This window comes from Anas acuta, chromosome 3 (assembly GCF_963932015.1).
Source record: "Anas acuta chromosome 3, bAnaAcu1.1, whole genome shotgun sequence".
Classification (NCBI taxonomy): domain Eukaryota; kingdom Metazoa; phylum Chordata; class Aves; order Anseriformes; family Anatidae; genus Anas; species Anas acuta.
The window spans coordinates 61,383,286-61,411,042 of record NC_088981.1 but is presented as its reverse complement, the minus strand read 5'-3'; the positions used below and the strand labels follow the sequence as shown (position 1 = coordinate 61,411,042).

The 27,757-nt window shown below is 36.9% G+C and overlaps 1 protein-coding gene across 12 annotated transcripts in view; it reads left to right on the top strand.

The window, feature by feature from the left end:
* The window catches only part of L3MBTL3 (L3MBTL histone methyl-lysine binding protein 3), an 88,345-nt gene extending 60,805 nt beyond the window's left edge, over positions 1-27,540 (top strand). For 10 of the 12 annotated variants that reach the window (XM_068677447.1, XM_068677454.1, XM_068677450.1 and 7 more), the window contains 7 exons: positions 1,655-1,757; positions 9,481-9,627; positions 11,144-11,314; positions 15,636-15,727; positions 22,342-22,505; positions 23,483-23,545; positions 25,640-27,540. In XM_068677447.1, coding sequence (XP_068533548.1) covers positions 1,655-1,757; positions 9,481-9,627; positions 11,144-11,314; positions 15,636-15,727; positions 22,342-22,505; positions 23,483-23,545; positions 25,640-25,783 — 884 coding nt within the window. In that variant the 3' untranslated portion in view covers positions 25,784-27,540. The remainder of the gene's footprint in view (positions 1-1,654; positions 1,758-9,480; positions 9,628-11,143; positions 11,315-15,635; positions 15,728-22,341; positions 22,506-23,482; positions 23,546-25,639) is intronic. The other 2 variants (XM_068677448.1, XM_068677449.1) reach the window with 2 other exon arrangements.
* Positions 27,541-27,757: the final 217 nt, after the last annotated feature.

Sequence of the window (27,757 nt, the reverse complement as noted above, 5' to 3'; positions counted from 1 at the left end):
AGTGAATACACAGTATACAAGAAGGACAGGAAGGAGGATTCAGGCAATTACAGGCCTGTCAGCTTGACCTTGGACACAAGGAAAGTTATAAAGCAGATCATTCTGAGTGCCATCACATGGCACATATGGAACAATATGTGCGATCAGAAGCAGCCAGCATGGATTCATGAAGGGCAGGTCCTGCCTTACTAACCTGGTCTGCTGTGACAAGATGACCTGCTTAGTAGGTGAGGGAAGGGTTTAGTAGATGCTGTTTACCTGTACTTTAGTAAAGCATTTGACACCATCTCTCACAGTATTCTCCTGCAGAAACTGTCTGCTCAGCATTTGGAGAGGTGTTCAGGTCACTGGGTGAAGAACTGGCAGAATAGCCAAGCTCAAAGAGTCATAGTGAATGGAGTTCAAGTCACTTGGAGGCTGGACACCAGTGATGTTCCCCAGGGCTCAGTATTGGGGCCAATTTTATTTAACATTTTTATTGGTGATTTGGATGAGGGGATTGAGTCCACCCTCAGTAAGTTTGTAGACAACACCAAGTTAGGTGGGACTGTGGATCTGGTTGAGAGTAGGTGCTCTGCAGAGGGATCTGGATAGGCTGGATCAATGGGCTGAATCCAGTTACACGACATTCAACAAGCTTAAGTGCTGGATCCTGACTGTGGGTCATAACAGTTCCATGCAGTGGTATAGGCCTGGGGAAGAGTAGCTGGGAAGTTGCCCAGAAGAAAACGATCTGGGGATGCTGGTCGACAGACAGCTAAACAAAAGCCAACAGTGTGCCTGGATGGCTGAGAAGATCAATCCCATACTGGCCTGCATTAGAAATAGCATGGCCCTCAGTACTAGGGAAGTGATGGTCCCTCTGTACTCAGTAGTGGTGAGACTGCATCCCAACCTTATCTACAGGGAGGTGTCCGTGCTGACAGCAGGGAGATTGGAATTAAATGGTCTTTAAGGTCCCTTCCAATTCAGACCATTCTGTGATTTCATGAGTACTGTGTTCAGTTTTGGGCCCCTCTCTACAAGAAGGATGTTGAGTTGCTCAAGTGTGTGCAGAGACAAATGAAGCTGATGAAGGGACTAGAAAACAAGAGGAATGGCTGAAGAAATTGGGGTTGTTTGGCATGGAAGAGAGGAGTCTGAGAGGAGACCTCATTGCTTTCTATAACTACCTGGAAGTGAGGAGGGTGTTGGTCTCTTTTCCCAAGTGACAAGTGATGGTATTTTTAGTATTTTCAGCCTCTTGCTTACTGGAAAATTCAAGCTAAAAATGGAGGTCAGTACTCATTATGAACAGTTCCCTGTCTTCAAGAACAATAGAGTGTCTGTGCTCTTGCAAAACAACCTGGTTCCAGTTTCATGTAATTAATAGAAGATAAATTTGAGTCTTACAGTTCCTTTAAGAATTACATTCTTTATACAGATACGGCTCTCCTGTAGAAACTTACTCGGAGTAATTTTATTTCTCCAGTGAAATAGATTGTTTGAATCTCCATCATGCTTTTGCAAACTGCATTTTTAATTACTTAAAGTTTTGTTTACTTATTTCTTCTTCATGTTTAATACGATATTCTAGTATCCCTGCATATTTAATGTAACTTCTAAAAACTAGATAACTTTTGTAATTTCATATGTAATTTCCCCTGACATACAGGTCCCTTGGAGTTAGTGGAAGCTTTAGAGCATGGAGGGTGTCCCACAGCAGGATGTAAAGGAGTTGGGCACATTAAAAGAGCAAGACATATCGGCCATCATAGGTATGTGCTGTGAAACTGATTTTATTCAATTTAGTAATGTGTGCACACATTTTTTTCTAATTGCTGATCACAAGAAAACAGATCCAAACTGCAAAAAAATATTAAATTTTGTAAACCTAAATATGCGATGATTTCAGTTGCCATGGTAAGCCTGCTGAAATAAACATTAGCAATCTGTAACTTCATTTCACCAGGGTGTGCCAAGATAAGATTTGTCAAACATTGTTTTTGTCACAATTGATAGATTCAGCTTTTTTTTTTACAGCTCGGATGTTTTTGTTCTGCTTGGTTGGTAGGGGTGAGGATTTGCTTGTCGGATTGGAAAAATGCTGAAAATAAAAATTCCAAGTAATGTTCCCAAATTACAGCCTGAACAACTTGCTTTTTATACCTAGTTTTTCTGAAGATCCTTTTGTTGAGCACCTTCTGAAATACAATACAGAAATGTGAACATCCCAGGCTCTCCTGGAGGAGAGTTGACACAAAGAGCACAGTTGCATGGGAGAATAGATTAGGGCATAGACAGAGAAGGACAAAATAAATGGGAATATTTACTAAGTCAAAAAGGTACTATTTTAAAAATATTTACAATATGATACGAATCCTGAATGTTTCAGTATGTGAAATACAATTAATACAATATGTTGGAAACTAAATATCATAAATAGCATCCTATAACCTTTTAGCAAATCAGTTTCCAAACATTTCCTTCGATTTTTTTTACCATTAAACAGTCATAGGATCCTCTAATGCCATGCCATTTTGTGCTTTCTGCTGTCATATGGCTAGAGGATTGTTCTTTGCTAATTTATTTGTCTGTGGTTTTCAAGAATATTATCAAATTACCATGATTCAAGAGACAACACTGCAATCTTTTTTGCATTTTTGGTGGCAGAATTATGTCCTGCTGGCCAGAATTAGGTTACAAGGTTTTGATAGCATATCACCACTGGTTCAAGGCATTACTCATCCCTAACAAAGACATCTGCCAGCAAAATCCCCTGCATGTATGCAAGTTTAATTTGCAAAAGGCATCTTTTCTTGTAAGAAGCTTTTTCCTATGTACAGCAGAGGCATTGTGTTTGTGTATTAGGAGGCAGAACAGCCTTTACCTACAGGAAAGGATATGGCTAGGATAGCTCTGGGAAAAAAAAAAAAAAATAGCTGCAGTATGAACTGTGTTGTTGATCTTTCAATCATGGTACAGACCATGTCTGTCTTGCAGATTATTCTCACCTTTTTCCTTCTGTCTTTTTCTGTCCGTGTTCTTTTTTATTACTATTACTATTTCGTTTTTTCTGCCTTCCCTTTTGAGAAGCTTTGTTGATCTTAATCAGTAGGCATAAATAATATAGTTGATGCTTAAGAGGTACTTGTTCTTTTTTTTAGAGTTGCTGAAAAAGGTTCCTGGTTGCTTAACTGAAACTTGTTTTATTTCATATTCCAGTAGACTGAGTCTTGTATGATTTATTAATAAATCTGATGTGTAAAGCAATAATTTCAAATTCAGGGTATTATCTTCCTTAACATGTGCTATCTCAATTACTTAAAATCACGTGAACATAACCAGTCAGCCCAAGGCTGAAACTTAAAAGAAAAAGAAAAGAAACTGTATGTGAATGTGTCAGAAAAGTTTTTCATTTGTGAGCTTCTCTCTAAATAAACTTTGGCATTAAAACTTCTAACGTTTCACAGGGAAAGGATGAGTAAGAGGTATGTCTAGTTAGTTCATGTATTCTTTGCTTTTATAACTAGATTTTTCCAAGCTATTTAAAGTTATTATACTTACTCATACTGAATAGTGAGAAAAGTAATAAACTCATGGCAATGTATTGTTTTTTATTTTTACTATAGTCTTAGCAATCCTGTTATTTACATGTTAACTGTTAGTTCTAAAGGATGAAAATATAATCTAAGGTATTTTTTTTACCATAAGGCAGAGAAAATTGCTGTTAAATAGAAAATAAATTACCACTATAAATATCTTTTTCTGTAACTTTATTAGTGGTGGGGTGGTTTTGTTTGTTTTGTTTTGTTGTTTGTTTGTTTGTTTTTTCCTTGAACATTTCTGAGGAAAAACATTAATTTGTTGTTTATCTGGAGTCTAGATTTGAGGGTCCAGGTCACCCCCCAGAATCTACAATGGTACCATTACTTTTTTCCTGAATTAACAAAGACATTTTGAAATTGGTATAATTATCCACATCAGGTTGCAGTCCCTTGGCTCTTCTATTGTGGCAGCCTTGAAATGTATTTAACCATGCTTATCTCTTTTTTTTTTTTTTTTTTCATTATGAGGTGCAATATCTATCTACAGCATAAATGCCTGTGTGCAGAAAAGATGATAATTTAAAATGCTAAATAGTTCTGAAAGCATTTTGAGAGCTTGTTTCTAAGGAACCAGATGAAAGGCTTGGTAATTAATTATGTAGTGGGGCTAAAGCGTTTACTTTTTGGAAAAGTCGATGTTAATAAGGACTTGCTGTCTATCACCATTTGATCTAGGATTTTGTGCTGGGCCCTTGAAACTGAGACTGGTGTGTAAGTTGGTAGCATCATGCAGATTATCTGCATATTTATGATAGATTGTGAATTGTGTGCTTTCTGACATTTAATGCATGCAATAATTTTCAAGTCCAAATTGCAAAGAAGAACACTCAGTTGTAAACAGGTCATTAGTGTTTTGGGTCAACTCTCAACTAAAGATCAAATCTACTTTAGCCAGCAGTTCTTAATTGTCATGGTTTTCAAGCAGTTAGAATGGGGAAAAATATAGATTTGTAATTCATAACTAATGGCATAAACATTGTTAAAGAACACAAGCTAAAATTTGCATGGTACCACTTACATACTAGTGACTCTGTACTCATATTAACTAGAAGCCTGCTCCAACCATCAAATAAACATGGTAAGAAATAAAAAATATGCTGAAATGTTTAGGGACCAAAATGTAAGCTTGGAGAGCATTTTATCAGAAACTTCACATCCATTATGTGGAAATGAACTGAATGTGCTGTGATAGAGGCTATGTTCTCGGAGAACCATGGTGCAGAAGCACTGGAAGCCTCAGCTCAGCAGGATGTTCCATCTACTTGCTCAGCATCTGCTGAAATAAATCTCATCTGATATTGATGCCAGTCTCCGGTTTATTTTCTTTTATGTTAAGGTTATTGTCTCAAGCCAAATATATTATAAACTATTGTTGACTCAGATTTATATTGTTGGAGGAACTTTATTTAAAAAAGAATGCATCAATGATAAACATATATTGTAAATTGTGATAGAGAACACTTGTATAATTTTCTGCAGAATAGTTAAAAATGTTTTCATAAAGTCAACTGAAGTAAAGACATCATTTAGTTAAAATCCAGAAAAGAAAGAAAAAAACACACACACATACACAAAAATTAATTCTCACAAAATAAAAATGTTTTTTAATTAAAAGAGACAATATTCAGGGATAATTTTTCAGCTATTTCATAGAAATGCTACTGGTATTTAACTCAGATAGAATTTCTACAGGTGAAAAGTAAGAACACAGTTTGCTCTGCTACTTTCTGTGCTTTTTGGGCAGTCAACAGGTCAAACAGTACATGATACTTCTCAAGATTGTTCTGCTTTGCAAAGCATGCATTGTACAGATCTGTCCTGGAGTACCAAGTGGAGTACTGAGTTTGCATTGAGGCTACAGAAAACATCCCCCAGATATTTGTCATCACATTATTACTGAAGATATCTTACTGATCGCATATCGCCACCAGCAGATGCAATCATCGGAGTGTAGCCTGTAGAAAAAGTCTAACCCATCAGTTAGTCCAATCTACTTGTTTGACCCATCAAGGAAGATAGTTCAGTCAAATTTGGGTGAATTTTCCTGGAGCTGCCATATAACCTCATCCCTTCACAGTGCTTGGCAATAACCTGCACCTAGAAGTTGCATCATGGACTGCAGTTGGTGACATTTGCAACCAGTACAGATAAACCAGGACAGCTATCTCTGGTTTCACCGAGGGTTTGCCAAAGTCATAAGGGCTAACAATATATATAATTAAAAAATAATTCAATATTAACTTTCCTTTGCCAGAATAACGCCTTACTCTTCTTCTTTAGGATAAGGGAGAATGGTGGCCTAAGTTCCCTTGCAATATTATATGTAGCTGAGACTGTGTTCTGTGTTTCAGAAACTTTGCGTACTGCTGTCTTGAAGACTGGAGCATCTCCAGATACCTGGAGAAAATTATGTTTCAAGCACCCCATTGGTGGCCCAGTTTTATCCTACTACCCTTGAACTTTTGAAAAGCAAGATATGTGTTAAGCTATACATAGAGATATATCCTACGAGTGATTGAAGAACAGTTGCAGAATAACCACAAATGGGATATGCTACCTCTACACATTTGATCCACTGGACAGTTCTGGAAAGGGACAAATAGTGTGTTAGGGCAAAGCAAAAGTTGGAGCTGAAATCAATGTTTAAGTTGAGAGAAGACTTAAAAACCCTAATTTATTTTTTTAATAACCTCGTGATCAAGACTTTTGAGCTCTTGAGTTGAGTTGCCTCTAAAACTTAGTCATGTATAAATCAAATACTTCTATTATGCATGAGTAACAAGATTAATTTTTTAGTCTTTGTAGATACAAGTTATGTTGAACTGAAAGCTGGAGGCATTGAGATTCACGAGGATGTACTGACTGATCTAAAGCCACCTAATTCATTACACAGGTTCATTCATGCTGTGTTTTGTTGAAACAAAACTGACAGTGGAAATCATGAGAGTTCTTTTTGTTGCCTCAAGTAACAGAAACATCAAAGGAATGTTATGGAGTTTTTTTTAACATGTTACATCAACTGGAAGGATTAATTACAAAGAAAAACTCATCTGAATGTAGTGCTCCAAAACTTCATTAATATTATAAATTCTGTTGACTGAAATTGTCATTCAGCACCTGCTTTTCTGGAAACTACTAAAGGGAAAAGCACAAAAAGAAAAAAAAAAAAAAAGCAAATTCCTATGGAGAACTAAATTTTGAGGGTTGTGCTTACTTTTTATTTTAAAACATATTAATGATGTTGGCAAACAGAAGATTTGCTGGAGATGAAGTTGTAGTGTCAGATTTCGTTGTTACGTAAGGCTTGTTTAATAATACATACCTGAAGCTAAATATCAATTTGTTTGTGTTTAGTGTTTCCTTGGAACACCCTCTAACTGCTTAAAAATGCTAAGCCTTAAAACATCCCTGTGAGCACAGGAAGTCAAAAGAAGATCACACGCTTTACCGTGCTGCAGTAGCAGAACTGAGATGGACCGTTATATTGCTGAGTTTCACATAACTGCAGTTTATCACAATGGTACGAGTTTGTCACAGCCAGTACTTAAATCCCGTTGGCATTGGCTCCTTAAACTGTTTTCTGCATAGGAGCCTGTATATTTCAGCTTGTACTTCATTTGAAAGGGAAAAAGGATGTCATTGTGATATATGCAGCAATATAAAGGATTAAGAATATAAAACAAATTCCCCACTTCCCTAGTCTTCGTCTTTTTCTTCCCCATGCTTCAGTTCCTGGCTTTTAGTTCTTTTAAGACATCTGGCAGATACTAGTCCTGAAACAGATTTAAAAAAAAAATAGAAGGTACAAAAATAAAAGTAAGTAGAAGTATATAAACAAATCTAAAGTGAAATGCTGAATTCTGTTTAAGAGAAATTAGAAATAGAAGTCAAATGCTCTAAGTTATTTTTTTCTTTATATACGCTGCTCAAAGTCTTTAAAACAAATTCATAAACAAAAAATACCCTCTTTCAAGGGGAGTGCTTTAGAGGCCAACCACCCATTTGGCTATAGCTCATTCTGCTGTATAAACTTCTGGTGTGAAAGTTTTCATGCCAAAACACTTCAGTGCCTTTGTCTCATAGGAAGTGCTGGGACTATCAACAAGTTCCTTTGAAGAAGGAACTTGGGTGTGTTTCATTATATCACATAGGGATGGATGGGTGTCCCTTATAAACACGGTGCAAGCTGTTGTTAGACCACCATCTGCTTAGAATGGCATTACATGGGGATCTGATCTTGATTAGAAAAGCAGAAATCACATTCTGCTGACGTGTTTTTCCTTCACAATTCAAGTTCAGAATAGCTATACAAGGATTTTTAAAATGTTGATATTGTCTTGTTCAAGTAAACCGTCTGAAAAGAAAAAAAAATCAGACTTTCTGTTCGACTCTTTTTTTAATAACCCCAGAAAGGACTGACTAACTTAGCTTGTGTAATGTTAAGAATTTTTTTCCTTTTATGCTAGTGCTGAGGGAAATGTAAATTCCCACCAACTTTTTGTTTATGTTGGTAAGACCAAAATTAGATTGCTAATATTGGACCAACCTCATGGTTAGAGTTGATTCATGCTCACCATGAATCCAAGGCTTCATGGGTAAAGGAGCAGGAGGATGTACAGCATATTTTGAATAAAAGGCCTTTTGTTTTATGCTGTGCTTTGAAGAATGAACATGATAATTAAAGCTGTTGTTTTTCTGTTTATTTTTTGTAATTTGGAGGTGGCAAGGCATATTGCTGGCAAGATAGACTTGTTTATATCAGTTCTGTTTGGAAATCAGTGAAACAAAACATTGCAGTGGTTTATGGAAAGACAGGTAGTTGTATTCTTGAAAGAAAACAAGTTAAATCCTCAGATTTATTTATTTTTTTAACATTTTAACATTATAGAATTCCTTGTAATAATACAGAGGAGTAGGAAATTTTAGATTATAGTTAGTGTAGTAGCTCATTAACCCCAAATAAAGCATGTTTATCTCAAATAAAGATTTGCAAACTGAGTTGTTGTTCACTGTCATGGCATATATATCTTTCGGAATTTGCTATATTGTCTTTGGAAGAACACCATGCAATGTTCAGCTGGTTACTCAGTGAACATACAAGTGTAATATCCCAAATGCATAATATACATTTACATATACTTCAAAAGACAAAATCCGAGTTCAGTCCAGTGTGTTCTGTGTTGCTGTTGTTCCCTTTCCTACACCTTGTGAAAACACGTGTTTTCTGGTGTTAGGAGGTATGACTTTCACACTTGTTAGAGTAATATTTACAAGTCATTATCAAAACACTGAGTCAAATTATGTCACTAACAGGAATGCAGTGAAATGGGGAGCGCTGTATGACAGGAAGGTGTGTGAGAAATATACATCTAGTGGAGTAAAAGTCTCCATTGCAAAGATGGGGCATTTGCTGTAGTGAGGAAGTGTGCCATACCTCATATTGTGCCCTTGCAATGCAGTCTCTTTGTAGACACTGCAAAATAAAAATCTCCTCCTTTGCAGGAAAAATAACCATAGGAATACAATTGTGTTTTTAGGAGTGAGATGGAGGTAGTTAAAGGCATCCTGTATATTATATATAAAATACCATTAGAGGAATGAGAGAGCAAACTAAACATTCATCAAACAGTTTGCAAGAATGTACACTGTAATATAAATTTGTGTTACATAACTTGCTGTGGAAGTGAAATATGAAAAGCATTCAGGTTGAAGTTTTCAATCAGTGTATTTATTAACATTTTACAGCCTGACTACTTGTTGCATTTTTTCTAATCTTTTCTATGTGAATTGATTCCATCTACTTCTAGAAAATTGATCTCTGAGGTCATTTCATTTGAACTGAGTTAAGTCTATAAAGTGACTGAAAATAAGGGGATGTTTCTTCTACTTCTAGTGCAGTCAGCTGCCCATACTCTGAGATGAACTTGAACAAAGAAAGCCTCTTACCTGATCGGCTGAGTGGGGAGATGCCTGCAACAAATCCTGTCCCGAGAAACAGAAGAGTGGAAGCAAGAGAAAGATCCCCCTCTCCTGTAATCAAGTAATTATGATCAGAATCATGCCTCTGACTAACTGCAATGCTTTATTTAAATGTTCCGTAGCATATTCTGTAATTGTGCAATGGCTGAATAGTTCCAGGAAGACCTGTCTATTTTTCTGCATTTTCATTTACAGGGAAGGAATGATTTCATCAATGCTTATTGAAAAGGTCACTGAACTGTCAAAGAATTCGGCTGAATATTTTACTGTGTGTGATTTAACAAGAGTTCAGTTTCACATTCAATCTAGCTATGTAGGCTACTAGGTGATTAATTGGAAATAAATGGATTGTTTGCCTGTTGGTTTCACTGAAGAAAATGATTTATTTCAAAGAATCATAGAACCATAAAATGGTTTGGACTGGAAGGGACCCTAAAGACCATCCATTTCCACCCCCCACCAGACCAGGTTGCTCAAAGCCCCATCCAGCCTGGCCTTGAAAACCTCCAGGAATGGGGCATCCACAGCTTCTTATTTGTGTTTCTGTTGTTTGCTGGGGTGGCCTTATGGATATGACTGTAAATTAATGTTGCTCTTTTAATAGCCACTATAAATTCTGTCATTATTGTGGGAGTGGAGAATTGAATTACTGGGAGTGAGTTCTACAAGAACGATAACTCTGTAGCTGAAGCTTCTTTCGGGAATACTGTGAAAAGACAAATGGATGTGATACCAAGAGCCTCTTCAAATGATGATTTTCCATCAGAAATTGTGGACACTGATTCCTGTGCTTGTTTTGTGTTAGAGAGATATACAGAGAATTTAAGAAGGAAAAGAGAAGCTTTTCATTCCTTTTACAAGGGGCACATTAATGAAAATGTCAATGGGTATAGTGAAGATTTCTTCCAAGTTTTCTCTGTAATTACCTCATATTTTCAATAGATGATGTTTCAAATGAGATTCTCAGAAACAGTTTCAGCTTCATGCTTTAAAAACAAAATACTCATCTGTCACAGAGCACTGTCTTGTTCAATTGTTCTTGAAAGTGTAGGATTGTAGAAATCTGAAGTGACCTAATTGCCCTCTGACTAAATAAGACCTCAGTGAAGCAGTAAAAGTTTCACCAGTGTTCTCTGTGATAGAGACAGTATTAAGTGCTACTTTTTTAACTGTCCCAATTGACAGATTAAATGCATAGCTGTGTATTGTGAGAGCTGGGGTTGCAGAAAAATATATTTGAAAGTTTTTTTGTGTTACAAGAATTTGAAGTGAGTAGTTTATTAACAAAAATAACATTAGGAAAGCTCTGTTCCTGTTGAATTGTCTGTAAGCTTTATCTCTGACTTCATGAGAAAGAGAATATTGTGATTTTTTGAAAGTCCCAGGTATGCGATTTTAATTTTTTATCAACTGAGATATTCGTGTATTTCTTAAAAAACAAAAACAAACCAACTAACAAAACAAAACAAAACAAAAAAAAAAACGTAGATTTCTTCAATGACACTGATTCTTTATCCATAAAGAAAATAAAATGAATAACTCTCTCAGTTTTAAACATTTTGATATTTTGTTCTCAGCAGTGACAGGAAATGTCCCAGCCCTGGTCACATAGGTGCAAAATCTTCAGTTCATAATCGATCGTCTGCGAAAACTGTATCAGAAACAACTAAACAGGAAGATAGAGAAAGTACATCTCCTTGCAAGAAACCGCCCCTGTTATGTGACATGAAAGAAAAGAAGCCACCTAGGTAACTATAAGTTCCTTCCAAAGTGGAGACTTTGTTTGGAGCCTGTCAATTTCAAATGCAAGCTTACAAATACAGTGCAGTGCATTTTACCCATGGAGCTCTTGGAAGGAGCAGGAGGAAGAAGAAAGTTTTTCTTATTAGAAGAAAGTCTTTCTATTAGAAACAGGGAAGAATGGAGTGTCACAATGTATTTAAGAACTAAGTAATGCATATCAGAAAGGATAGGAAAAATACTACAAGACAGAAGAATTACTGGAAGCAATTCTTTAGCTCTCAGGTTTCAGAATGTGTTTTTGTCAAAGAATGACATGGAATAGTACATTAGGAAATAATATTTACGGTATATGAAGGCTATCTTGAAACTAAAGAGATCATGCACTTCTGTGTTTTCATGGAGATGTGTAGGATTCCCTACATTTTTCATTAGTAACAGTATTGGTGCATTATTTATTGGCTATTTTCTTAAAGAAATAGAAGTAAGACACCCTGGTACAAAACTGTCATTTGTTATATATCTACATTAACAACACTATCTTGTGTTCATCATATATGAACTGTAAATGTTTATAATAATAGTGTCTTCAGAGACTTTGGAGAGGTAGATTTATATGGTGAATACCTCATGGTAAAACTGGTGATGGAAACTTCACTGTCTTGTTAAGACACAATTAAATGACCTGAAACTCTGGTATAAGCTTTTTTTTTTTTTTTTTTTTTTCCTTGAACTACTATGCACTCACCTTTATGCCAAAAAGTCCTGTAGTAAGTTTTTTTGTTGTTTTTTTTTTTTTTTTTTTTAATGTGTGGCTTTTTATATGTTTTAAATTCTGTCAACTTTTCTTTAGAACGTTCTGTCACATTATTTCAACCATGAAACTATTATTATTAAAGCTATATTGAAAAATACCTATTAGGATCAACAAGCAGTTTTGATATATCCATATCACAAATAAATATAATTCATTAGTCATACTCCAGTGAATCCAGCAAAAAAGACAGAATGACATTCCCATATGTAGTTCTGAAATGACCTGTGTTAAATAACAGTTCTTGTTCATCAATTCAATTATATTTGTAGTAAATTCATTTTTTTTTCTGTAAATAAACATTGGCTTCACAGAATATCTCTTAAAATTAATTGAAGAGCACTTTATTTAGTCGTTCATTTTTTTAGAGGGTGTTATTTTTATGAAGCCCTAAAATAGCAGATATGTGTGCTATCTGTTCACTGCATTGAGTCATTTTCATTCAGAAAATAACAGTCTTCTGTGAACTTTGAACTGCCCAGAGGCTCTGCAAGTTGTTTAACTGTTTGAATACACTGATGACTATCTTCATTTTATCATCTACCTTTCCACATTCTTTATGTAGTCAGCATAGTCAGAGCAGACTTTCAATTGAATAAACTTCCTTTTAAAAAGGTATGAAAAATGATCTTCAGAAAGTTAGGTATGTATGAACTACTAGAGTTATTAACTATTGAGTATCTGGTTATTGCAATGCCCAGTGGATCTTTTTAGATGTGTATTCAAAGTACACATGTATAATTGAAGACTTAGCTATGCATACTTTTGTGCTCCTCAGCTGCTGAGCTTTTTGTGTTGATTTAATTTTGCTTGACTTCAGTACAGTTGTGTTTGTCTTCATGTTTTAGGCAATATTTTGTTTCGTAGAAGTACTTGGTTGAGAAACCAACCACATATGCAACCAACCATGAGATTTATTTTGTGGTAAACCTAAGTGGTACTCAGCTAATTTCCTGTTCTACCTCCTCCTTTGCTTTCCTTTTTTTTTTCTTTGCATTTTTTTTCCCACTAATAAGAGGTATTTATGTGTGCAGATGATTATTTATACCAGAAAAATTTTGTTTTCAAAATTAAGTGTGTAAAAACCAGAGTATGTCCTCTGGAATGTTCCTGAAAATTCAAGATAGATATGGTATGCCTACAGCATATTCAATTTTAAGTTGAAATTGAATTTCATTGTAATAGAAATTCTACTCTGGAAGTGTTTATAGTTAAGGAAGATGAGCACTAAGGCTGGGGAATCAAATGCTACTACCTCATAAAAATATTTAATTTATCTTCCAACCCCTTCCTCGACACCTTCAATTAATTATATTAACTTGTATTTAGCTAATGTGATAAAATATCTGGATGTATGTCTCCATGAAAATTGTCCTTGAGAAAATAGGAAGATAGGTATTTCCTCACAGGTTTTGGAGATCTCTGTTCCTTATGCTGAGTTACACTAGTCATTTACTTTGGCTTCTGAATTAATTGTGCTACTTTGTAGCATCATTCTTTAGAAGTTTTCTATGTTTATGAAAGTTAGGGGAAAAAAATCAGTAAATAAGTAGTTACAAAGGCTAGATTTTCTGATCTGTTGTGTTAATTTTGCACCATTTGTAGTTTGTTAAATACATTTCTTTCTATATCAGTGAACTTGCAGGTCCTACCTGATTTATTCCCAAAAGCTTACTTGCATTAAGTAGGTATAAATGTAGGCAATGGAATTAAACAGGTCTGTTTTTTCAATGGGATTGTATTTTGAAGTTAGCTAATTAGCTAAGTTAGCTTCCTAGCGTAAGAAGGCTCTGCAGGAGGATCTGGATAGGCTGGACCGAAGGGCTGAGGTCAACTCTATGAAGTTCAACATGGCCAAGTGCCGGGTCCTGCACCTGGGGCGCTATAACCCCAAGCAGAGCTACAGGCTGGGACATGAGTGGTTGGAAAGCTGCCTGGCAGAGAAGGACATGGGTGCATTGGTTGATACTCTGCTGAATATGAGCCAGCAGTGTGCTCAGGGGGCCAAGAAGGCCAACAGCATCATGGCTTGTATAAGAAGCAGTATGGCCAGCAGGTCTAGGGAAGTGATTGTCCCCCTGTACTCAGCTCTGGTGAGGCCGCACCCTGAGTACTGTGTTCAGTTTTGGGCTCCTCATTACAAGAAGGACATCGAGGTGGTCAAGCGAGTCCAGAGGAGGGCAACAAAGCTGGTGAGGGGTCTGGAGAACAAGTCTTACGAGGAGCGGCTGAGGGAGCTGGGCTTGTTCAGCCTGGAGAAAAGGAGGCTCAGGGGCGACCTTATCACTCTCTACAGGTACCTTAAAAGAGGCTGTAGTGAGGTGGGGGTTGGTCTATTCTCCCATATGCCTAATGACAAGATGAGGGGGAACAGGCTAAAGTTGTGCCAGGGGTGTTTTAGGTTGGATATTTGGAAGAACTTCTTTACTGAGAGGCTTGTGAGGCATTGGAATGGGCTGCCCAGGGAAGTGGTGGAGTCACGATCCCTGGAGGTCTTTAAAAGATGTTCAGATGTTGAACTTAGTGATATGGTTTAGTGGAGGACTTGTTAGTGTTAAGTCAGAGGTTGGACTTGATGATCTTGAGGTCTCTTCCAACCTAGACAATTCTGTGATTCTATGATTCTGTAATCTTGATGCCTAACAGGCTCTTAGCTCCAGTTGTGTGTTGTTGTTTTGTTGTTGTTTTTAATCTGTGGAATGTTGGTAAAGTTGTTCTTGTTTTATTGTTGATTACTTCTCTTGTACTCAGTAAAACCTGAGTTCAAGTAATGGGCTTTCTTACAGTCTTGACTTTAAGATCCTTCTGTCTGTCAGCTATTTTAACAAAATATTCATTATGTACTTAGTATACATAAGAGATCACCGAGAGCACTATTTCTGAGATGATTTAGAAAGAATTGGCTAGTGTTCTCATGTTACTGAAAAAGGAAGGAAACAAATACACACATAATGTCAGCAAGCTCATCTAAACTTCATCTCTGTAAGAAATAACAGAAGGGTAAAAATATTTCCAGTGGGATCATTAACACCTGCACAACAGTGTGTCAATACAGTACAGGTGTTGGGTTGGAGGTGAAAGTTGGGTAGAGAAAAAGAAGTAGATGTTTAAGACAGCTCCTGAGAATAGCCTGGATAACCAGTAAGGCTTTGTGGGATATGCAGCTGTATATATGTCTTTTTTACTCTTCTCATCTTCTGCCATGAACACGTCCACTGCCTTCATTTGTGTATTTTCTAGTTTCAGTTATGAAGTCAAGTAAGTTTATCTGATTTATAGAATTTTAGTTTACACTACTCTTAAGCCTTAATTGCAAAACTCATGTCAGTAGGCATTAGTATCGCCATCTGTGTAAGTCAGAAATTTGATCCTCCTCTTTTATATTTTATGATGATACAATGTCCCTTGTGTGGGTATCCTGGTGTGTTAATGATCTAGCATTGTTAGCAAGCAATTTCATCATGCTTAGTGATTTTTATTATGTATTAATAAAAACGAATGTCTATTTTCCTCAGTGGGGTACTACAGACAAAGGACTCCATAAAGAACAAAGAGTGTGAGGAAGAGGAGATAGAAAATAAGCTGCTCATTTCAACTGAAATTAAAGGTAACCTGGCAGTATTTTTGATATTTACACTCAATATTAAAATCTGAAGAACTAAAGTGTGGCACTCCTTGTAAGTCTTCGTGAAACTGCATTACAACTTACTTTACATATTTGCTATTTGTGTCCAAAAGTTTTTTTGACAGCAACATTTTCAATGGTGTGTTTATCTTGTAATCAACAGAGGATTCGCTGAGAACATTACTGAAGTTGTAAAGTTGAGTACAAACAGAATGCTGGTATAAAATGTTTCCTTTCACTGACTTTTACAAATAGATAATTAAACCAGTCTGAATTTTAAAGTTATTATGTTCATTTATTGCTTCAAAAATATATTGGAAGGAAGTTGAAGATGCAAAGTTCTGCATTTACATGTTAGCTCCAATGCAATGTTAAAGTGACTGATTCAGCTCTAGCTCAGTCTTTTGTGCAGTCTGATTGCTTTGAGCCCCCCAAAAGCAGAATGGGCATTATTCGTATGAATTAGAGAGGGAAGACTAAGATTTTTACTTCATTGAAAAACTGGAAATAACCCAGTGGAGGGCCACCAAGATGATTAGGTGGTTGAAGGACTTGACATATAAAGAATTGTTGAAGGAATTAGCTTGTTCAGAGTCTTCCAGTAACTAAAAGGTAATTACAAGGAAGATAAATGTACCCTCTGCTTCAGGATACAGTAGTGTATCCTGATAGTGTATCCTGTGAGCAGATGAGCTCACATGATGAGGTGAGGCAATGGGCAAGAGTTGCTTCAGGGGAAATTCTGTCTGGATATAAGGAAGAAACTTTCCACCATGAGAACAACTGGAATAGGATGCCCAGAAAAGAGGTGGAATCTCTTTTGCTGGAAATATTTAGGACTTGGCTTGACAAGACCCTGGATAACCTAGTCTAATGCTTTGTTAGCAACAGAACGTTCCATCATAGGGTCTCCAGAGGACCCAATGATGGAATGTGGAAATGTCCACAGACCAGACATATTTTTTGATTCTGTAAGGTTTCATTTACCACTGTGTCAAAACTCTTGGCTGTACAGATCCAGCTGGACAGATTGAGGTGGCTGTACATTATTCATTTTTATCCTCATCAGAAAGAACAGAGTACAAAACCGGAACATTACAGTCTTACCCCTGAAAATTATTTGCTGTGAGTGAGACTTAGTATGTCAGGCTATTTAGTTCCTGAACTGAAATGGCATATTGTTTCAGAGCAGCTTTTGCTGCGATAATATGTCAACTCATACAAGTTCAATGAGAAGCTAGATGCTCTTCATTTGATGTTTTAATTCCATAATTTTTTAGATATTTTTTTTCAGCAGTTTGTTGTGCAACACAAAATTTGTAAGGCCTTTGTTCAGAAATCTTAAGTAAGACTTGAGTAACTGTGGTTCTTTAAGGGCTACATTTCTTACCTTTTAAGTGAGCTCATCCTCATGAAAACTGAAAATTCTTCTAGACTAGTTGAACATCACATAAAAATAAAATTTAAGGCAGTGTTTGATTTTTAATTATTAACCTCTGATACATTTCTTTTACCTTAAAGTTTGTTTGTCTGGCAGCACTTTTCAAATGGATCTAAGAGACACTCTGAAGAGTGTGTGAAATATGAAATATTTTGTCTATTACAAGAGGTGTAAAAATCCAAGTTGTTACAGTGTTTTGAAACATGATGTAGTGCAGAATTCTGGAGAAAATGAAGAATTAAAAGAAGACTCTTTCTAAAGAGATGATAAAGATTTTGGTCATTTGAAGTACTTTGCTTCAGCAGAATAGAAACATACTATTCTGATGTTGCATTATATAATGCAGTACAAAAAAAAAAAAAAAAAAAAAACAGTGAATGTTTTAAATTGTATGCAATTCTTTGTGTATTCTAAGAAAAATGGTCCGATTTTATGAAGCATTTTGATTTTGGCAGAATTGACTATTTGAGCAATTTCACTCTGCTTACTACTTAGTATGCATTTCTGTATACGGTCCTACATGACTAGATTTGTAAAACTAGAAAACTTTCTTGTATTATTGTTTAACAAAGTGATTCTTTACTTCTTTTCTGTACACATAATTTTGTGGCATTATTGGTGTAAATGTGCTGTAATACCTAATCTTTAGATTCTTTAGAAGAAATAGATCAGTGAGCTCTTGCTATTGTAGTCACAAAAAGCTCAAGCTAAAGGGACTTCGACAATACAGATGTTTGTGAACTGTGACTACTGGCATCTGAGCTCGTTGCCATAATTTTTCTACATGTCACTTACATTAGTATTCTTCAGCCTATTTTTGCCATCTTCACTTGACCAGATATCTACTAATACTTTATAAAATGTGTACTGTTTTTTGTTTGGTTGGTTGGTTGTTTTTTTTTGAGAAGGATTATTTAGAGCTAAAGAGCACCACTGAAATCATGGCCCCCTTATATTAACTTGTATTTATGGATACAAATCATGTGTTTAAAACACTTATATAGACTTGGAGCTAGAATATTCATCAACAGTGTTAGGGGTCTCTCAGAAATGCAAAAAAAGCATTTGCCACTTGGCTTCTTGGAAATTTTAGGTTATTTAATTGAAAGGGATCAAACTAAGAAGATAAAGATGAAGTAAGGAAGACATTTCAGAGAGAAGGGTAACAAAGCATGGAGAAGGCAGAGACAGGTGGATTGATGCTGAAGCAGAATGTCATCACAGAAGAGCAGTGGTCAGGATTAAAAGGGTTTCTAATATCTTTCCGGCAATCGGATTTTATTTCTTCACTTATCTGGTGCAAGGAATCCTCTGCATCTGTGGTGAACCTGGTTAACACATGGTGCTTTTCAGGGTCCTGTTCTAAATGTCCAAAGTGGGACTTCACACCAGGACTTTATTTCGAGTACATCATGTGTTTTATCTGGCCCATGAACACGATTTTCCTCTTCCTGGAAAGCAGGGCTTGCAGAATAAGGAAGACCAGAGCGTGAAGTGGGTAGAACTTTTAGATGAAGAAACTCAGAAGTCTGGTATTATACACGTGGATTGTAGCCAAAATACTGTCCTCTGCGCCATCTTGTATAAGAAGTTACCCCAACTAAGCCTCAACTTTTTTTTTTTTTTTTTTTTTTTTTTTGCCAGGGATGTGACTATACACACTGCGGGGCTGAAGGACTTTTTTTTTTCTTTTTTTTCCCCTACGTCTAGTTGATAGATTGGCACTTTTCATGCTCCTCTTTTGCAGTGCAACTTATGTGTGAGGGAGATAAGACACAGGCTGATAAGCAGAGGCATTTTTGCCCACATCCTGAAAGGCAGTAGGCACTGAATTCTTTTTCTTGTCATTAACTAGAGATCTTGAATGAGTAAACCTTGTACTCCATCAATTCCATTATGCAGTGTCACATTAGTGAACTTATTTTCTGCTAATGTCATTCGTAAATCGTTGAACTGTTTGCTGTAGTTTCTAAAAAAAAAAAAAAAGAAAGGAAAGAAAACAAAAAAAAACAAAACCAAACAACAACAATACAACATGGGACAGATGTCCAGCATAGAATTTTCATCTGGAATTAGTAGGAATTATTATTATGCTGCTGTAAACAACAGAAAATGAGGTACATATGGGATAGATAGGTACCTTTAACTGACATTACTGTTACTCACTACATCTGAATCTATATGCTCTTATATATGCTTAAATACATGCACTTTAATTGGAATATTCTTGGCACAGTATTGTTATCTGTTATTTGTTTTACCACAGCAATGCATTACGTGCTTTGCAAATGGAAAAAAAATCCTAACATAATTTTATTCTTAACTCTTAAGATATTTTTTAGAAAGAAAAAAAAACTGAGCTAGGGATAGGGAAATGATTCGAGGAGCAATGAGAAATATATTGTTTGGTAAAACAAGCTTCACATTCAATAGGTTTGCTGTCTTGCAAGACTATTTTTTTGTCACTGAGATTTTTAGAAACAAGCTCTAAGGAAAATTTAAAGAACAGTAGTGATGTGTAGATAGACATTTAAGGATATCACTTCCACGAGTAATTATATGATAGAAAAAAAATGAAGACTAAAAAAATATAATGAGTGGACTGACAATGCTGACTAAATACTTTAAAAGTAAACTTTGGAATTATGGATATAGGATATAAAGTGAGGGTAGATCTTGAAAGTAACCAGAATTAAGTTGGAGGAGCAGAAGAACACAAAAGAAACGGAGTTCAGAGTTGCTGGGTTTGATAAGAACCCAGAGAGTTTTGGAGAGACTGCTGGAAGAGACTGGGAAGAGCTTGGAAATCACCTTCAGTAAGGTCTGAATTGAGATGACGCTGAGGTTTCAGGTTGGGGTAGCCAACATGATAGTGGTGGGAAATATTGGAGGGAAGGAGGAAGAGGGAGTGAGAATTAAAAGCAGTTATAAAGAGTTTGGTGGAATGGGATCATTGAAGCAAGGTTAAGGGAAAAGGTAAGCACAAAAATTGCATGCATCAGGGAGAGCAGAGGAGAAAGATTAGGTTAATGTAGTGATAGGAAAGGGCAGGTCCAGCTGAGGGAGAATTGCCTCTCTCTCTCTTCCCCCTCCCCCCCCCCCCCCCTTTTTTTTTTTTCTCTAGGGAGAATCTGCAAGATTGTCTAGAGAGAAGAGGAGAAGGGAGTTTTAAGAATTGAAAAAAAAATATGCTGCAGTCTGCTGATGTGAGTTTAAAACATAGATTAGTTAAGATAAGAAGATGACAACTGATGTGGAAGAGACCAAATTCATAGTGAAAAAAGTTGGATTTGTTGCAGCATTTCTGCAGACACATTTCTTATCTTTACAAGTAGTAGCAATGGCAGCAGGTGTGCAGATGCTGGAATTAGAAGGTTGGAGCTAGTTTCAATTTGTTTTTCCAGCAAATAATACCCTCCATAGTGTAGTAGCAGGGTACTTTCCAAGTTAGTACCTGCAATGTCTGCAGAGCTGATGTTTTTACTAATATAGCACCTCTTTCTCTTCCTCTGCCCTCTCCCAACCCAAAAGAAACTGTTCTCAAAGCAGTTTTACTGCTGTACCTGAGTCTACTGTAACAGTTTGTTAGGTCAGTACAGCTATTGCTGCTTCTACATTAATTAGCAAGTAATATGACCCAGTAGAAGCAGATTTGTAAAGTGAATCATGTGGTAGTGAAGATACAGTATGCACTGTAGCCCCGTTTCAGGTGGATTATTGCTTGGGCTTTATTCCCCTCATGCACTGCCTGCCCATTAGTGACTAGCACGCTAGGTGTGCTCCTAGAACTTAAACTTCTAGTTCAGTTTCATCCAAAATAAATCAAGTCTGCTCCATGCTGTGAAACAAGGTGAGGTAAGTAGAGAAGATGAGTTTCATGTCAAATACATGCTCCTAACCTGAACTAAAACACTAATGTAATCACTTCCTATGTTGGCCACATTATATATTTCAAACTGGTCCCATTGTGATGGCAGAAATCTGTAATAGGAATTTGTGCCCCAGTTGTTGGGAACAAATGTATGAAAACTAGATATGAAAACTAGAACGGTAAAAATAGAGAGATCTATGAATAATAGCAACTTCCCAAAAATTGAAATAGAATGGAGCTGTAATAGAAGTGAACAATCCAAACAAGAATAGCATAGAGATTTGTGAGTGACTGTATGAAGTAATGATAGTAAGGATATTAGATATAGATTCTTTGACTATTTCATTCAGAAATGCATTCCAGAGGTTTTACACAGTTTTTCTCTGCAACTGGGAGGCATTCAGGCCTCAGTTCATAGCAGGCTTGTTGCTTTTGGATTTGCAATGGGTCTAAATGAATGTAGATGTCATATGCGGTTTGACATCATTCAAGGCATGACTCTTCACTCTCCTCCTACACACATTTGCAACTGCTGCTGCTCTCCAAACACCAGCAGCAACAGCAGCATGTGGCTGAAGCCACCCTCCCACCTGTACATGAGCTCTGAGGCAGGTGGAGTGGGAGCCTCCTTCCTTCCATAGTGGATAAGTGAGATAAAAATTGGAAATGACCTTGCAAAAAATAAAAAGGAAAAAAAAAAGGCATCATGGAGGAGTTAAATGTTATTTTCCAAATAAAACATTCAGTTAAAGTGGGAGCAGAGAATTTGCAGACATTTATGTTTTTTTCTCAGAAGAACAGAAAAACATTTTGTTGTGGATGAGGCATAAACGTTGTGTGGGCTGGAACCGTTCAACTGATTCACTTGGAATTTTATAGCAGTGCAGTGCTGGTTTTGATGAAATTTTACAGCTCAACCCTGGCATTAAGCTAGTTCTTGTCATACGGTGTAACTGTTAAAAGTGGGTGTTAATTATTGTATCAAAATACTTAAAATTATGTGACCTATGGTGTGATATGCCAACAGTTGTGTTAGCATAGCATTGTGTTATGTTAAAGGAGCTTTTTTCCCTGTAAGAGTAGTTACATTTGTACAGAGCCAATATAATCACAGTCATACTAGTGGAAGAATACTCATCGTACTCCTGTAATTCTGGTGTAAGCAAAATTGTACACCTTTTGTAGGGAGGCCCACGTATATTAATAGAAATGAATGTGATTTACTGTGACTGATCTCATCACCAACTGAAAGATTTAATGCTTATTTATTACTTTCTGTTGAAGATACTGAAGAACCCAATACCCAGAGGCTTCTTTCTCAACCAGTTGTTGTGTCTTCAAAACTGCAAATCCCTGGCCTACCCTTGCGCTGGGAACAGCACAGCAAGCTCCTTCCAAGTGTAGCTGGGATCCCAGCCAGTAAAGTTTCTAAGTGGAGTACAGATGAGGTAGGTTTTCCTTGTATCTTTTGTCTCACTGCCAACACCCTCGACTTCTTGGTTTATTTAGAGCTATAGATTAACCCCATAAATTACTGATAATGAATTAGTACTCAGAAGATTAGACAGGCAGACCTAATATAACAGGCCCTCAAAGTGCTCATTCAGCTGCCATCAAGCCCTAAAAGCAGTACGTATTCATTCATACATGTATAGATACAGGTATAAGCATAGATACAGATGCACAAATAAATGTATATGTATATAGATTCACTGGGGTTAAAGAGGAAAAGAGCAATACTAAGTGTGTGGCCCAGCATGTGCACAAGGTCCACACTAATGATATCTAGCACCTGCACAAACATTTTGTGGGAACGGTCCAGGGGTCATGGACCAAGAACTATTCCCTATACTTAGTTTGGATGTAGCACACTGTTATGGAGGGTGAAACTGTAGTCTGTATATGAATAGTATGGTTATGGTCAAACCATGACATTTAATTTCAAAATCAAACGCCCACCGCTGTTCAGGTGTATATTAATGCTTGGACAGAGAGGATCTAGTCCCTGCTTCACTTTTAGAAGTGCCTATGACTAAGGCACTTTTCTGTGGATGGAACTGTTGGACCTCCTCTAATCAGAAGAAAAAAAGGAAATTTGAGAAAAGATTTGCTAGTCCTTCTGCTGCAAAGAATAAAAGGAGAGGAAGGCAGCACACACTTTTGTTTGTGCAAAGGGATTCACCAAGAGAGGATTCATTATTTTGGATGTGCATATGTAGAGTAACCTGACTGACTGTGAGGGAGTAGCCATTAATCTTGTCCTTACACACCCAGCTGCATGACTGAGCACTGACAGAATGTGAAGTACCTAATTAGAGGATGCAAAAACAACTAGAAACCTTTGTTTTAATGTATGTCAACCTTTAAGATTACTTTGAGAAGACCCCAGTCTTACTAAATCTGTAATTGTATTCTTTGGTGGCAGGTCTCTGAATTTATACGGAGTTTACCAGGTTGTGAGGAACATGGCAAGGTGTTTAAAGATGAGGTGGGTAAATTTTATTTAAAACAAATCACAGAGTGCAAAGCTTAATGGAAAAATTACTTTTATTTTGTCACTAAAAACACATGTAAACTATTTGAATGAAGTGTATATTTGAAGTTAGAGGCATGTATGTGGGAGATTAGGTCATTTTGCCACTCATGGAGTGGGAAGTAAAGGGCTTCTTGGCACAGTAGATGTTTATAATCTGTATTGACTCTTGCCTTTCATGTCAGAGGTTTGTTACTTCTATTACTGCTTAGTTCCAAGAAGGTTATTTGATCACAAAGTGCTGGAGTGAATAGTTCAGGTGCTTATCTCAGCCAGACCACCTGAATGAGCAGAGTATAATACTGTAATATCCCAAGTCAGCTATACAGTCCAGTGAAGAATAATTGTGGCACTTCTTAAACTTGAGAACATAAATGCACCTGCTGAGTAAAATGTATACAGATGGCCCTGCTAATCCTCTCCTTTGTCGGAAGTTTTCAGGCTGTAGATTTTACTGTTACAGTTACATAACAAAGGAGTGATGCGTGGCATCTCTAGCCATTTTGCACTTTAGGCATTTTACAGTTGTAGCAGGTATGCAGGCCTAGCTCATCCTCTGTGTCACTTAGGATGTCTCTCCGATTAATTTAAAGATCAATAATAGCTGGCACGCTGCTGATTGAGCCAGCAGATGAGAAGTGCCACAGAAATGGATGAATGCTAAACACTTTCATTCTCAGAGATGTAAGAAAATAAATGCCTTCTTTAAGTTTCAGACACTAAAGATTTGTCTGTGAGTAATGAATTAAATCTTTTCTGGAGCATTCTCTGCCAGTGAGACCAACCAGCATGGACTGGCTGGCATCCATATGATTTACAGGGCAGTTATACTGCATGCACCTACCAGCTCTAGCTCTCACAGAAGGGACTGAATGAAGTTCATTATGGAATACCCTTTCAAGTTTACAGCTGAAGGTCTTTCGGTAGGTGGAAGGTGTTGGTTCAAACTTCTGCTTTGGAAATGAACCCTCATCCTGATTATGTGAAGATGCTGCAAAAAGCTGGTCACCCCCACATCACCACAATTCTGGTTCTGAGCCCACCCAGTTTGGCTCTGTGCACAAAATGAGTCACCAGCAATTGTTGTAACTACATGGTGCTGGTCTCACTGCAGTGTTTCTTAGCTTGCAGTGCTGCGGTGTATGCTGCGATGTACCTTGCACTCTGCCTTAGCAGCATGTGTGACTTGGAAAGCTCATGTTCTGTTTTTTGAGGAAATTAATTACACTAGTCCTATCTCAAATTAGTATCTCAAAGTCTAAGCAGTTCTCCTAATTTAACCACAGCTGGCTTTTAGGTCTAGCTGTCCTGCTTGTGTTACACTGAAAAGTTGCTACAGATACCAAAATGATCCGAAGTTTACAAAAGGAAGTGTTTGCATCAGTGAAGTCCTGGGGAGTGAGGGCCTTGCCTCATGTTCAGATTTAGCACCCCTGGCGACGGAATGATTTGCTTACAGAGAACATTCATTTGTAGTGTATATTAAAATAGCAATACTACTAAACTAGGAGGAAAAAATAAGTGTTGTGTTTGTACCAGAAGCAGATTTACCTACTCTAGCCCACATTTACATCTGAGAGCAAATTCATTTTAATATGCTATTGAATGAACAGAGAAGAGCGCCCTGAAGAGGGTTCCAGTTCTTTAGCTGGGAGTAAAATCTAGAAACTTTCCTATGAAGGCTTGCATACAACGAGCAGCTAAGATGGCAAAAACAGTTACTGTGCTACAGTACTGCTGAATTTCACTTCATTTACCTATTTTGCTTTTCAGTAGCTTTTACTTTATACTGTCAGTATGAAAATAAAAACAGGTTGGCTAAAAATTAGCAGCCAGTTATTTTCAAGCAGAAGGAGGGTCATCATCCTGTTCCTTTTGACTAGCTAATCTGTCTAAAAAGTTTATAGCAAAGCTATCCTGAAGTTTGAAAGCATTTGTATTCAGCCATTCCTGTACGATGTCTGGGAATTTTCTTTTCATGTTTTCTGGAACATCTATATTGCTGTCCTGTCAGACCTATTAATAGCTTTTTATGTTTTTCTTTTAAAGCAAATTGATGGAGAAGCATTTCTGCTAATGACCCAATCAGACATTGTCAAAATAATGAGCATTAAACTGGGACCAGCCCTAAAAATCTTTAATTCCATTCTGATGTTCAAAGCTGCAGAGAAAAACTCACACAATGAACTTTGAAGATAATGGAAAATGTGTACAAGCCAGCTTTCTCCACTGGAGCTCATGTTTTATTCAAAGCACAAAAACTCACTAGAATTGTTGAGTAAGGACTCTCAGAAAGGAAGCAAAGTATGTTCAGCACTGGTGGACTATTTATATTCTCCAAGAGCCAGTACACATCTGAATCCTTCTGGGAAGTGCTCAAGCTTTTAAGAAGGTACTGTGTAACAACCGAGTCAGCTAGTCTTATTTACCAAACTAATGGCGCTAATTCTCCATGGATGGTTAGGATCCCTAACTCTCTCTGGACATCAAGAAAACTTTCATTGATTATTTATGCTGTATTATATAAGGGAACGTTAATATTTTCTAAGAATTCTTGAATTCTACTTCATGTACCCATTTTACTTTTCAGTAGCATTTACTTCATACTATCAAAATAAAAAATGATTAGCCAAAAATTAGGCTACAGGTAGCCAGATTAGACTGTTATGGCTAATATGAATTTGTGCCATAGTTTAAAAATGAAACAATGTTACATATGTGGCACTTTATGCTACAGCATATGACTTTGCAAATTATAAAACTGTCTGTTTGCTTGTAACAAAACAAAACAAACCTTGTTGGGGTTGAAATTCTAATGCTTTTTTGATAACTGAATGTTTTTACTTTTGCACGATTACAAAAATGTTATGTGAGTTTTTCCACCAGCATCTTTAATGTATTTTACCAAAAGATCAATATAGAGAAGGCTGCAACTGAAAAATAAAGTTTGACTTCATAGAAGACTTTCATTTATGCTGCACAATAGAGCCCCAGCCTTTTACCTGGGAGCGTGCTACAGTCCTTCAGCACATGAAGGAAAATAAATGTATTTTGAGGTAATGCTATTATCAAAAAAAAAAAAAAAAAAAACATATTTATTCGTGTCTGCACATGCTAGTCTCCAGTATACTTACAACAGTGGAGAAAAACAGTGTGCTAAGCTAGGACTGCTACTCTGGCTTCATACTCAACATAAAATTGTTTTCCAGATGGTGGGAAAATTACTTAACCCACCAATTCCTAGTTCAAAAGTCTGATTTAAAAGTGAGTGAGGCATAGGGAGAAAGCCAAAGCATGGTGGAAAAGGCTACTTAAACACATAAGGTGCATAGGCATGAACTAGGTAAAGGGCATGGATTTCAGCAGGTCATTAGCAAGACTGCAGATTCCACTAGCAGGTACTTAAGTGAGGCAACCGTCTTTCTCGGAGGATTATTATAACAATTTGTCAGGGCAAGTTGTTGCACATGGTATATATATGTAAGATGTAAGCCGGATGCACTTTAAATTGAGGAAAGCCCAGCTATTGAGGACTGTATCAGAATTTTGCTTTTGCAAGGAGAGAGAATTGGATCAAGCTTTTGGCAGCCCCCTCCTTAGCGCTGAGGTGGGCAGTTGCTCAGTCTGTAGAGTTATGAACAAACAGTGTTTCTGTTGCACAGAACTTGGAGAATTTTAAATCTTCACACAGATTTTGCTAGGCTGTTTTTTGGCTGAAGTTCCTCAAGATTTCAAGAACTCTTTGTCCCTTCCAGATCACACTTGGGGACTGGTACCTGCCATAATGTGAGGTAAAACAGGGTCAGTATGAAGTAAGTTGCATTGCTCTGTTAATTTCCTTCCATAGCATTGCATAAATAATATTTTTACATTTTGTTCAATATTTGTACAGTCAAATTGCACTCTTATTGTACTACAATAAATAAAACCTGAATTGGAGCTGTCTGTTACATTTGTGTGTGTCCATGATTCTAAGATGAACCCAAGTGTTCCAGAGGGTGGTGTGGAGTGCTTCGCTGTATTTCAGTGTGGCCATGAGTTTGAAAGCACAACTTAGTTGCTGCTGTCTGACCTTGCCCCAAACCCAGTCTCACCTGAGATTCATGGACCTGGGTTTTGTCACTGCCAACAGCTGAGGTTGCCTATGCAGAACAGTAAAATGCCAAA